Here is a 14,277-nt window from a genome sequence, read left to right on the forward strand (position 1 = left end):
ATACTTTCAGTGTTCTGTTCTATTCTATCTTTAATTATTGGTCTTTGATTATCGGTCTTTGATTATTTTTTCCCTATTTCGATGACTCTTTTTGCATTGCTATTGTTCTTGGTATTTGATTATTTGTCTTTGATTATTTTGCTACTATTTTAATGACTCTTTTTGCATTGACTCTAATAATCAATATATCTGATTTACCATGGTATATCATATTATCTAAAATTCAGAACGACTTAAGAAATAATTTTGTTGCTCTGAGGCTGATTCTTACTATCTAAGCATAATACTAGGGTAGTTGATTATTTGTTGGCTTCCTTTTTTTTTTTTTTTTCCAATCTCATTTCAACTATGTCATAACTCTTGTTTGGTTCCCAAGTTGTTCTCGTTTGATTTACTTTAGTTTGATTGCAACTAGTAGTTCTTAAAGTAGTGGTTTGCAAGTACCTTATTGATGTAATTGACAGTAGTGAAATTGATGTGTTTGGTTCCCAATCTCAATAGTACACTATTCACTTTATTTCACTAGGTGGGGTTTCCAAGGTGTACTTATTACCATATGTATACCTAAACTTGACCTACCCATAAATGAGACCTATTTCCAAGGTACACCTCTTTTCCTATCCATGACCTACCCATGAATGAGACCTAAACTTTGACCTACCCATGAATGAGACCTCTTTTCCTTACAACTATGAGGATAATCCCATCTTCACCACACCATTGTTGGTAAGTCCTTTCCCCCTCCCTCTTTTTTGTGTTGCTTATCACATTTCTTGTTAAGTCACTTTCATTTTTTTTCTTTATATTATTACTAAAGCATCTGTTTATTGATTGTCATAATGTTCAACTTATTAGAGAACAAGGAAAGCTTCACATTTCCTCCGTCTATTGTACATAAGGTACTTTGTATCAATTTTCTTTTCTTTTGTGTCATTCTTGTTTCTTTATATGGTTGGTAGATTTAAAATCTTTTCTTTCATGTGTAGGTCGAGTGAAAACTAATTCATACTTCTTTTCTCAAATTTAATCTTGTATATTTGAAGTGTTTGTTGATATGAAACTTTCATTTTTCATTAATATTTTTTATTCTGTATATTTATGAACTTAAAATAATTTAGTTATATATTAATTATGCTTTTGCAGTTGATTTTCTTTAAATTTCATATCAACACAGATTATACAAATTAGTGGAACAAACAATTTTATTTAGGTTCGTGAAAATATAATATTTCATTTAAATTCTTTCTTTTTATATACGGAAAAGTATAATCAATTGTGATATATACTAAGATAACATGCATTTAATTTACATACTGTTATAACTAGCTATTATAATAATCTGCATCTCAAACACAGATTATTGTAACCCAGACTATAAGAACCTGCACAATAAATAAAGACTATTATATCACAGACTATAATAACCTACACTCCAAACACAGACTATTATAATACATACTAAAATAAATTTGCACCCCAAACACAGACTATTATTGACTATTATAACGCATAGACTATAATAAAACACTGACTATTATAACCCACTTAGCACCCTAAACACCCCTTAAATTTGATAACAAAATGTATAAATAAATTAAAAATGATTAGGATAAAACCAAATTTGATAAGAAAATGTATAAATAAATCGACAATCAATAAGATAAAATCAAATCTGATGACAAATGATAGATTTGGATAGATAATCATGGAGAAAAATCAGGAATATACAAAATTTTGTTATAATAATGGATCACAAAAAAAAAAAGTGACTAAAATCTCATAAGTTTACATTACAATTACGCGTAAATGTAAAATAATTAAATCTCATAGCTTCATATTACTATTACAGCTGTATGTGTAACTATATGTTTGTTAATTGGTGAAATCTTATATAAACATAACTATAATAATGTGATAAGTGCTAAAATTGATTAAAAAAAATTGAAGAATATTTTAACGATTTGGAAAAAAGAAATATCACTTTCAAAAAAAGGGTCATTCAAGAATATGAGAAATATACAACTAATTTATTAAAAATATATGTATAAAATTATGAAAATCATTCAAATAATATGAAAAATACTATATAAAACAATTTAATCCTTAAGGATATGAGAAATATACTGTAACGACCCGACCCCCTAGGACTCAAGTTATGCCGATACTAAACACATGCATGCATAGAACTTAAAACGACATCCTTTTATAGTGAAATAAATGCTAAATAAATAAGTTGAACTCAAAAGACCTTCATTAAATTTAGATATTAAAAACTCAAAAGACCTTCATTAAATTTAGATATTAAAAACAGACAATAGGGTACCCATAAATCATAAATGATAATAAATAGGTCTGAAAACAAATCTTAATAGTAAATTTCAACCATCAAATTGAAAGTTGAAAAACATGGAAAGAAATCTAAATATCATGAGCAGAAGCATAAAACTGGTCCCCAATGGTTCATTCAAGGATTCCTTTTGTCATTCGCCAGTGTGTCCTTACCCTTACCTGAAACATAAACATGAGAAAATGTGAGTATAAAATACTCAGTAAGTAACCCCACTAATGGAGTCGGGCTAGGCATCTATGCCCTCTAGATGCCTACCTCTGGTGGAATATAAAAATTGCTCTAGTCATCATGGGACACATACATACATGCAAAACTGGTTTCTATCCTACTTTAATTAAGTATGCCCACTACCTCTGGTGAATCCCGAAGGAAACACAATCTGGTGAATCCTGAAGGAAACACAATCTGGTGAATCCCGAAGGAAACACAATATCTGGTGAATCCCGAAAGAAACACAATATCTGGTGAATCCCAAAAGAAACACAATATCTGGTGAATCTCGAAGGAAACACAATCTGGTGAATCTCGAAGGAAACACAATACCTAGTGGACATCTAACTAATCAGTAAAGACACTATCAATGTCTCAATATCACAATTATTACAATATGGTATTATAACATACATATACACCTCAACATCATGGCTATACAACATGCATATATGCCTCTATATCCTCATATCAAATACGCCCTCAGTGAATCAAGTATCACCTCTTACTAGCATGCAAGTCTCTACGTGCACAAACAAATCTTTCAGATTCTCATACAAGAACATATATCAGTCATACTATACTATCCATCTATCATGTTATCGTTCTGTCATAATATTCATCTATCATGCTAGCATATATCTAGTGTCTGGCCCGTGTGCAGTTTCAATAAGAAGATTACTTACTTTGATATTAGGTTGAACCAAAAAGCAATTGAATCTTTGTGAAATTCTTGAATCTTTAATCGAGCCAAATATTTGAGCAACTAAACCCTTCTAATCTCCACAATCTTCGAATTAAATCCTAGTACATAAACCAAAATAAAATTTAACCTTTAAGTTCACACCTAAGCATTTAATCATGCCAAAATCAGCAACAAAACTTAAATAACTTAATTCGTATAAATAAAATTCGAACTGAACAAATCACAAAGCCCCAAATCTTACCAAAATTCTTGCCGAAATCACCTTAACTATGCTTAACAGCACGCTAACGACCTTTTAAACTTCTTCAAACTTTCAAATTCAACCTCCAAAATCACGATTGAAATGATAATTAAACACGTTATTTATTAGGTATTCAAGATCCTCACAAAACCATGAAAATCATTTAGATCTTATCCCAAAACTACGAAACTCACGACGACGTTCAGCAGAGGACAACGACTGGAAAAGAGGAGGACCAACGGCGAGCAGATCCGACGATGTAAAGGTCGGAGTGGCACGGTTGAAACTTGACGGAGGAAAGGATGTGGACGTCGGCGGTGCGACAGCCAAAGTTCGTCTAAACCAAAGAGAAAGTGAGAAAGTGAGGGTTTGAAAATTCCATATTTCTTTTCTTTTTAATTTTGCACCACACAAATGCATAAATAATATATATATATATATATATATATATATTATTTCCTTATTAAATATGTCATATCAAACTCAAATCTTTCACCTCTTCTCTAATTAATTAAATAAACCTAAAAATAAAGGAAAAATTAAATGATATCGTTCTTTTAGAAACTATTTAGGAAAATATTGTTGTTTTCAAACTATTTGTAAAAATATTGTTGTTTTTTTTAATAACTCGAGGGTTCAAAATTTGTAAAAGGTAGGTCGAATTTTGAACCCTCGACCTTGCTGATGTCATCATGTATTGGGAGAGAGTAAGAAAGAGGAAGAGTAAGAGAGCGATTATCAGAGAGAAAGAGATTTTGAGAGAGAGCGAGATTTTGAGCGAGAGCGAGATAGCTAGATTTTGATAGAGAGCGAGAGTACACTTCAATTTTTGGGTCATTCGTACAAATTTCTCTTTTTTTTTTCTTTTTTAATTATTACATATTTCACCTTCTTCTTTCTTTCTTCCTTTTTTTTAATTTTTTATTCTATAAAAATAATTTCTAAAACTAATTTATTATTTTATTTAAACTCTAAAAAGAATAAATTAAAAAAAATATATATCTCATAAAAATAAAAAAATGTAAATTAAATATCTCATTTATATAAAAATAATTATAAAAATCAATGTGTCCCACAAGGTGGACGTCATTGATTTTGAGCTGGTTGTCGTCGTCGACTTCAAACTTGAGGTTGCTCGGGTTCTTCTTGATGTTGCTCTGGTACCTCTGCAGGCGCTTCATAATATAAATATTCATTATGCTCTCCACGACCCCGACCATGTCCATGCACGTATGAAGACGAAGGACCAGCCTCTGAGTCATAATGTCCCGAACCAAATGCTAGCATCATCATCATCGGACTAACATAATTAGTTTGACTCTCCGTCTGCATCATAGGGGGCAACTCTTCCACATTATATGCAACCTCATCAAACTCATCCTCTTCCCGAACAAGTTCTCTACGTCTTGGAGCTAGTGGAGGAACAATAGGTATATCGTACATATAATGAATTTCCTCCATATAGTTTTGGTTGTCACTACATATAGCAAGAACCTGGTTCGGATCATTCGCAACCTCACGGAGTCTACTGTTGTTCGATCTCTGTGAATTATAAAACAATTAGACAATATTTAAAATAAATTTAAATTAAAAATAATTAGATAATATTCATTCATTTACCAGATGACCCACAGCTCCTCCCGGATGAGTGACGTAGTGCCTTATGATATTATTATACCAATGAATATATTCTGGAGTGACATCTGTGTCAAACTATTCAAGAAAAACTCGCACTGCAATAAATCTTGCACGATAGTGTCATCATACTACCAAATGTGCAACTTTTTCGAATCAATCTCTAGTCCTTAGGTCAATATCATGCAGTACGAGTTCAGTATTACAAGGCAATAGGACATCTTGCTGAAAACCGAATTGTCTCATCATCCTGTCAAGAAATGCCACTCACCAATGTGAAAACATATGAGAGGACTCATCGTCCGCCATATGTTTTGACCATTCGTACAAAAATTAGGCAAAGTATGCATAATACTTTTATATGGCTCCCAAATAACCTGAAACAAAAAAATATTATATTAGAGAATATTAAAAACAAATACAATAAAAATGTGTATAAAATAATCAATTAGGTTAAGTGTAATGTACCTGTTCAGTTGAAGCAGATCAAACATGTATCTATACTAGCTAACTACATGTGTGGCTGTCCTAGTCACACAAAATTTGTCTCTCAACCTAAATTTTTAAATTGATAATTTAGAATTTAAATTAACTAGATCAGTGATATAAAAATTAAATTGAATTAAAACAACATACCGAGAACCGTAGGCTCGTCCAACTAACTGAGCGTCATTAACATGTTGTAGTTGTGGAGCCATTGTTGGAAATCGCTCCCAAGCCCATAGTTGCAAAAGTATGAGAGGCCCAACTATCTCTCGAACCTCAGGTCTTGTTACTTTGCATAGTTGTCTATACAGCTATGCCAAACATGCTCCACCCCATGAATACCGCCCCGCATCATGGAGGTTAGCTAACAGTGGCAAGAACATCAAGTGAACAAAATGACTTGATTTATCTGAAAACAGACTTCCACCCATCATTTGTAATATATATGCTCGTGCATATCTTATGACGGTTTTCTCGTCTGCATCATCTGTGGCTCATGAAATTGTGTTCCTAACCATATTAAACTTAACCTCGATCCTTTAATCTTGTCGGCAAGTAAGGTCGCACCAAGATACAGTTGACAAACTTCTGACCAGCCATCGTACATCACTCCAGTGACCGGCTCATCGTCAACAGGTAACCCTAACAACACTTCTATGTCTTATAGAGTGATAGTGCACTCTCCAACAGACATATGAAATGTATGCGTCTCGGGCCTCCATCTCTCGACCAAGGCTGTGATCAGATTCCAGTCCAACTGAATAAATCCTAATCTGGCAACCCCATAGAATCCAAATGTGCGCAGTAGCGGTAGTATTCGAGGGTGGAGCGAGATAGTGCGCTGGAGAACTGCCTCTCGACGCCTGCAAGATATTTCTCCAGTAGTACGATCTCGCCATACAACAGATGATCGATGAATGGACTGGTCGTACAAAACATCGGGATCAACAAGTCCTGGGTTTAAAGCCATGATCTGAAAAAAAAAAAATATATTTATTTCTCAATTAAAAAAATATTTTTTTCTCAATTAGAAGAATAATGTACAACTTAATTAAAAGAATAATGTACAACTTAATTAAAAGAATAATGTACAACTTTATAATAAAAAAAATTGAATAGTGGGTGAAGGAAATCTCGCTAATTTTGTGATGAAGATCTCGCTCTAGAAGGGAATCTCGCTAGAATGGTGGGCTGAATCTCGGTGAGCATCGCTAGGAAGACAGTTTGTTAAAGAAATGCTTGATCTCGCTCATGAGGAGGATCTCGCTCATGAGCAGAGTCTCGCTCATAATTGTCTTCACTTTATTTACTTTCCATAGAAATATATATATATATATACATGACCAATGAGAAAAAAAGCTAATAATCATTAATGAAAAATTAGCGAGATTTCCTTCACCCACTTATCCCCTTGTCGAGGGTTGAAGTTTCGACTCATGTATGTTGAAACTTCAACCTTCGACAACCTAAAAATTAGTGAAATTTCCTTCTAGAGCGAGATCCTTATCATAAAATTAGCGAGATTTCTTTCACCCACTTATCTTCCTTGTCGAGGGTTGAAGTTTCGACTTATGTATGCCTATACATATTGTCTCCAAGTTTTTCTTTGTTTGTCGAGTTCTCAACGTTTGACCTCTACATTAATCGAATCCTCAACCCTCGACTTCTAGCCTCGAACTCCCAAAACAACAATATTTCTCTAATAAGTTTCAAAACAACAATATTTCTCTAATAAGTTTGGAAAACAACCATATTAATATTAAAGGTCCTAAAAATAAATTCACTAACTTTAAATCACTTTTTTCCAAAAATTCTAAATCCCAAAATTAAATTCTAACTTTCCAAATTAACTTGAATCCAAATTTATAGATCTTTTTAAGTATGTGATTTAATTACTTCCAAATAAGCCAATTATCTTTTCCTAATTTTTTACTTAAATTTTGGATCCAAGTTCTAAAATTAATGAGGGTAAAATCTTAAAACCACAATTTCCTCTTTTCACTTTCAAATTTCACAAAAACTCAATATTTCTTATACAAATAATTCAATTATCCCTTCCAATTAATTTAAAACTCATATTCAAAGAATTCACATTAACCAATAAAACTTAACAATTTGTTTCCAAATTCCAAAGATTAGGAAACTAAAACCCAGTAATTTGAGATAATTAACTTAAATTTTCCTAAAACAATCGGGATGCTACATATACAGTTAATTTATAAAGAATATATGTATAAAATTAGGAAAAACAATTAAAAATTTTGAATAAAATTGAATATGTAAAAAGTAATGAAAAACCATTCAAAATTTGAATAAATTTGAAATTTGATTAGAGAAAATAAAATTTAATAATATATGAAAAAGAGAAAAAGTGGGTCAGGTCAAACAAAGAATGGCCTTCGTTTCCTGCACAGGCTTGGGCCCCCTTTAATTCAAGTATAGAAGAATGCTTCTTTTTTTTAGTTATCATATTCAAAATTAATTTCATTTATTAAAGAAAAAAAATCCCTTGCCAGCTGCCATTAAAAAAAAGAAAAGAAAAGAAAAGAAAACGGTTTTTTTAAAAAAAAAAAAAAAAAAAAAAAAATTTAAATAGTGTTATTTATGTAATAATAATATTGTATATATATAGAGACAGAATTATGCGATCCAACGGCTGAGATTGAATCCCTGAAATGTCTGTCCATCTGAACCGCAATTATCGGTCCACTACTCCCCAAAAAGGCCCTGCATTCGGCCCTCAAAAACCACCTCTTCCACTCTCCGTCTTCCCCTCCTCCCCTTCCCTTTCACACTTTGATCCCAAACCACCGGCCTTCAGATCTAATCTCCATTTCCCCTTCCCTTCCCAATGGCTGCCGCCCCCTCTGTTCGTGAGGAAAATGTTTACATGGCCAAGCTTGCCGAGCAGGCCGAGCGCTACGAGGAGATGGTCGAGTTCATGGAGAAGGTTTCCGCTTCCCTCGACAAGGAGGAGCTCACCGTCGAGGAGAGAAACCTCCTTTCTGTCGCCTACAAGAACGTCATCGGCGCTCGTAGGGCTTCCTGGCGTATCATTTCCTCCATCGAACAGAAGGAGGAGAGCCGAGGTAACGACGATCATGTCGCTATCATCCGTGACTATAGATCCAAAATTGAGACCGAACTCTCCAATATTTGCGATGGAATCCTTAAGCTTCTCGATTCTAGACTCATTCCCTCCGCCGCTTCCGGAGATTCCAAGGTTTTTTACCTCAAAATGAAGGGCGACTACCATAGATACCTCGCCGAATTCAAAACCGGAGCCGAACGTAAGGAGGCTGCCGAAAGCACTCTCACTGCTTACAAAGCCGCTCAGGTATGCTTCTCTGATTTCCGATCCATATGTTTTACTTCTGTTTTGCCTGATTTTCCTTCTATTTTATCATTTTATTGACCCTATTTTTGCGTTTCTTTGTTTAAGATCACGATTATGCAAATTATTGTTCTCTTTTCTAATTGGAAGGTTCATTCCTGCTATATGCTTTCCGCTCGGACGATTTTCGTGTTGTGTAAAATTGAACGGACATGTTATTTGATTTACAGGATATTGCAAATGCTGAGTTGCCTCCTACACATCCGATCCGACTTGGATTGGCACTTAACTTCTCTGTCTTCTATTATGAAATTTTGAATTCCCCTGATCGTGCCTGCAGTCTTGCAAAACAGGTTGGTCAAGTCCCATAGTTCTTACTGTACACTATGTTAATCAAATGTTCAAATGGTCAATACCGTGTTTGTTACATTACTATTACTTTACTTTTTTGCCTGCTCGGGAAAAAAAATATTGAAATTCGAATCATTTTAATTTTATAGTTGCCTGGTTGTAAATTTTCATGTTGACCGAGAATCCAAATCTAGAACGCTCTGCTTTTAGAAGGCTCATGTAACAGTTTCTTCTCTTAAATTGACGTAGTTTACCAATTTATTCATCTGTTATTTTTATGCTTAAACCAGGCGTTTGATGAAGCCATCGCCGAATTGGATACCCTTGGCGAGGAATCCTACAAAGATAGTACTTTGATCATGCAGCTTCTTCGCGATAATCTCACTCTCTGGACATCGGACATGCAGGTACAGAAATTAAATTCAACCCACTTTGGTACTATGGTAGATGTATTGAAATAATTCATTACCCAACGATACGGGGACAGTGGATTAAGTAAAACTCAAGAGTAACATTAATTTGAATTCAAACAATATGTTGATTTGTCGAATATCTATATCATGCATCTAACATATTACTCAAGAAGCTATTTCGTTGAAGCTACTATAGTTATTTACTAGAATCTATTTGAAAATCTAATTGATGGGTCCACCGTTGAAATTTTAGCCCCAAACTTTCTACCATTCATTGAAGCTCATTGAAATAACCGAATATAACCTTTCCCTTTTCATTTAATGCCCAAATCACATCATTTTATGCCCTAAATTTTGTTTACATGTTCTTGTTTTCAGGATGACGGTGCTGATGAGATTAAAGAAGCACCTCCCAAGCGTGAGGATGAAAAGCAGTGAGATTAGTGGCTCCCCAAGTAGGGTTAAACTTCTCCTTTATATGTTTTTGATAGGAGAAGATGCTTGCTTGTTGTTGCTTATTTGGTACTATCCTGAGTTCTCTAAAGGCTCTCATGTCATTTGTTGCCGGATTGTGACCCGAGCTACAAACCTTGTTTACTTTTTCTGATTAATTATTATATATCTATAAATCAGTCCTTGTTTTCTACTCATTTTTATGTTACTGTTTTTTTTTCTTTTGAGTTGCATTTACAAGAAAGAGCATTTTGACGTCTTCTTCTATATATCCAATATAAAATGTGGATGCTATTCGAAGTTGATGGCATTTGACTTCTATTTTGTCTTCAAGCTAATGGCTTCATGTTGAATTGGCTCACCCACTTTTTTCGTTGACAATTTTGCTACAAATTTTGTGTGTGGTTCGTGTTATTATTAGATCACATTATTATTCCGGAAATCTTCTATTTGGTATTGCATAATTTCTTATTCTTTCTTCCCATTATATGAATTTGGGAGAGTATCGAATGTTTAAAAGTGTTAGGTTCCATTTTATTCTCCAAAAAATAAAAAGGTTAAAATTTTGAACCCTTCATTAACTTTTAGTTACGTTTTACATGGAACTAATGTATTGTTGATAAATTGTTTGGACCATTAAACTTTTAAATTTTAAAAAATGCAAATTGAAATCTTAAACAATTTATTAAAAAACTTCAAATCAATTCAACTTTTACTATAGTATAGGAGAAGTCACAAGTTAAATACGGAGGCAGTTGTCATCTCTTCCACTAATTTTTTAAGAATTGTGCTTATTGGGAGGACACTCGCAAAATAAATTTTGAAATTTGTATAATTCAGAATTTTTAATTTGTATTCGGTCCTGACAGTATTTTTTTTTTAAAAAAAAAAAAAGGAAAAAAGTCTACTGACTCACGTAGTTTATTCGAGTCTAATTAAAAAAAATGTAAAGTATACTTGGTCATTATTAATGTTCATTACAATTAGATAGTTGACATCAATTTATAAAAAACTCAACCAAATAATAATTAATCCAACACAATTTACATCATAATTTTCACCTCCTTGTACACAAATAACATAGTGCAAGATCAAGTTCGACCCCCAACTCACTCCCTTCGTTTTCTTCAGAGTAAGAAAACAATTAATCCCACAATTTTTTCTAGCAATACAATAATTGAGAGTATAATAGGTTTAAATATATATAGTAAATTCACTGAAAAAAGATGAAGAAGAAGAAGAAGAAGAAGAAGAAGAAGAAGAAAGAAAGAACAAGTGTTGAACATGAAAATTAGGAAAATATCGACTTATAATATATATTAAGTCACAGAGATCAAACTCTGTGTCTTGGTGAATATTAGTAAGAGGAAGACAACTCATGGAAGAGGGTGTAAAGTCTTAATTTAAAAAAATAATAATAAAAAGAAAAGGTTGTAAGGTCGATATAATTTGATTTTTGTAAAATAATCCATTATAGATTTAAAAATAATAATGGAAAAAATATTTTTCCGTCGTGCGAAAGGAGAGTGGAGAAGAGGTTCCCCTTTTTTCTTTTTCTTTTTTTTTTTCGCTTCTCTTTTCTTCTCTCTCTCTTTTTTTTTTTTTTTTTTTGGACAATTACAACTTTAATAATAAAATAAATAAATAAAAATTGAGCGTGTGTCCTAAGTTTTACTTTTTTGCAAACTTGTCAAAAAACTTCTGCCTGAAAATTTGATTGATATTTGATTTTTTTTATGATTATTATGTGATTGATTGTTATGAGATTGCTATTTGATTTCTATGTGATTGTCACACCTACAGTTACAAAAAAGTTGAAGTCATGGTTTTGTTTCTTAAAATATATTTGTCATACAATGCAATTTCCCTTTCTTTTCTTCTTCCATTTTCCTTTGACAATATCGTGGGAGGAAAAAAAATATTGAGAAAGGAAAATATAACAAATTTTTATGATGTTGTATGGGGAAAATTAAAATAATATTGTTGTTTTTAAAAACCATTTATAAAAATATTGTTGTTTTGAAACTATTTATAAAAATATGATTTTTTTAAAAAAAAAATGTGTGCAAAATTTGACCAACCTAGGTCGAATTTTAAACATTCGACCTTCACCTTTTTTTTTTTTTTTTTTTTTAAAAATCTTCCAACCTAGGTCGAATTTTGAAGATTCGACCTTCACTTTTTTTTAAAAAAATTTCTAATTTTTTTTATTATTTCATTATTTTATTTAACTTTTAACTCTAAAAAGAACAAATTAAAAAAAATTATATCTCATAAAAAAAAAAGTAAATTAAAACACCTCATTTATATAAAAATAATTACAAAAATCAATGTGTCCCACAAGGCGGACGTCGTCAATTTCGAGCTAGTTGTCGTCGTCGACTTCGAACTTGAGGTTACTCTGGTACCTCTGCAAGCTCTTCATAATATAAATATTCATTATGCTCTCCACGACCCCGACCATGTCCATGCACGTATGAAGACGAAGGACCAGTCTCTGAGTCATAATGTCTTGAACCAAATGCTGGCATCATCATCATCGGACTAACATAATCAGTTTGACTCTCCGTCTGCATCATAGGGGGCAACTCTTCCACATTATATGCAACCTCATCAAACTTATCCTCTTCCCAAACAAGTTCTCTACGTCTTAGAGCTGTGGAGGAACAATAGGTATATCGTACATATAATGAATTTCCTCCATATAGTTTTGGTTGTCACTACATATAGCAAGAACCTGGTTCGGATCATTCGCAACCTCATGGAGTCTACTGTTGTTCGATCTCTGTGAATTATAAAACAATTAGACAATATTTAAAATAAATTTAAATTAAAAATAATTAGATAATATTCATTCATTTACCAGATGGCCCACAGCTGCTCCCGGATGAGTGACGTAGTGCCTTATGATATTATTATACCAATGAATATATTCTGGAGTGACATCTGTGTCAAACTATTCAAGAAAAACCCGCACTGCAATAAACCTTGCACGATAGTGTCATCGTACTACCAAAATGTGCAACTTTTTCGGACCAATATGTAGTCTTTTAAGTCGATATCATGCAGTAGGGGTTCAGTATTATAAGACGATGGGACATGTTGAAAATCGAATTATCTCGTCACCCTGTCAGAAAGATGTCACTCACCAATGTGAAAAGATATGAGAGGACTCATCGTCCCCCATATGTTTTGACCATTCATACAGAAATTGAGCAAAGTATGCATAATAATTTTGTACAGCTCCCAAATAACCTGAAACACAAAATATTATATTGGAGAACATTAAAGAAAAATACAATAAAAATGTGTAAAAAATAATCAATTTGATTCAGTGTTAATGTACCTGATCAGGTTGAAGCATATCAAACATGTATCTGTACCGGCTGACTACACGTGTGGCTGTCTTTGTCACACAAAATTTGTCTGTCCACCTAAATTTTTAAATTGATAATTTAGATTCTTAATTAACTAGATCTGTCATATAAAAATTAAATTGAATTAAAATAACATACCGAGAACCGTAGGTTCGTACAACTAACTGAGCGTCATTGACATGACTTTGACTCAATTTTGAATAAAAACATGTATGCTGCTCATCGTACTTAGTGATCTCGAACAAGCCATGCGATTTTTTCTTTATTGCACGGAGCTCCACTTACAACCTTCCTCCCACTTCTTACACCGAATTGTTCAAATCGTCGGTGTCGTTTCCACAACCTCATATGATGCGTGACATTTAATAGCAAAATATTTGACTGCATGTTGTAGCATTTCTTTGTCTTGACAAATCATCCCTTTATATAACTGAGTATTGTCAACGTCTACAGGGGCTACAATTGGGTCATGTTCTCGAATGCTATCCAGTACATTCATATCCAAATCGTTGAATGTATCTGAAGGTAACTCATGTTCACGACCATCGAAATCCAACTCTTCAAATTCATCGTCCGTTTCAGTTCTAAAATCTCTATACTGGTTGTTAGCCGCCATATCTTCATTATAACATGGCGATGCAACTGACTGTGGATCAGGATCAATACATTCAGTTGGATCTTCAAACTGACTAAATGGTGCATTCAAATTTATATCCAACCC

General features: G+C 33.0%; 1 protein-coding gene across 1 annotated transcript; it reads left to right on the forward strand.

Annotated features, from left to right (window-relative positions):
- Nucleotides 1-8,089: 8,089 nt before the first annotated feature.
- LOC120076868 (14-3-3-like protein) lies at nt 8,090-10,376 on the forward strand. The gene is made up of 4 exons (XM_039030815.2): nt 8,090-8,965; nt 9,193-9,315; nt 9,604-9,720; nt 10,105-10,376. Exons 1-4 carry the CDS (start codon nt 8,480-8,482, stop codon nt 10,162-10,164), a joined length of 786 nt encoding a protein of 261 aa, XP_038886743.1. The 5' UTR covers nt 8,090-8,479; the 3' UTR covers nt 10,165-10,376.
- Nucleotides 10,377-14,277: the final 3,901 nt, after the last annotated feature.

The sequence above is a fragment of the Benincasa hispida genome, chromosome 4 (genome assembly GCF_027475165.1).
Source record: "Benincasa hispida cultivar pf3 chromosome 4, pf3_genome.v1.1, whole genome shotgun sequence".
Classification (NCBI taxonomy): Eukaryota; Viridiplantae; Streptophyta; class Magnoliopsida; order Cucurbitales; family Cucurbitaceae; genus Benincasa; species Benincasa hispida.

Coding starts and splice junctions, on each gene's coding strand:
- LOC120076868 (XM_039030815.2), top strand. CDS start 8,480: ATGGCTGCCGCCCCCTCTGTTCGTGAGGAAAATGTTTACATGGCCAAG. Junction 8,966..9,192: donor CTGCTTACAAAGCCGCTCAG/GTATGCTTCTCT, acceptor TTTGATTTACAG/GATATTGCAAATGCTGAGTT. Junction 9,721..10,104: donor TCTGGACATCGGACATGCAG/GTACAGAAATTA, acceptor TCTTGTTTTCAG/GATGACGGTGCTGATGAGAT.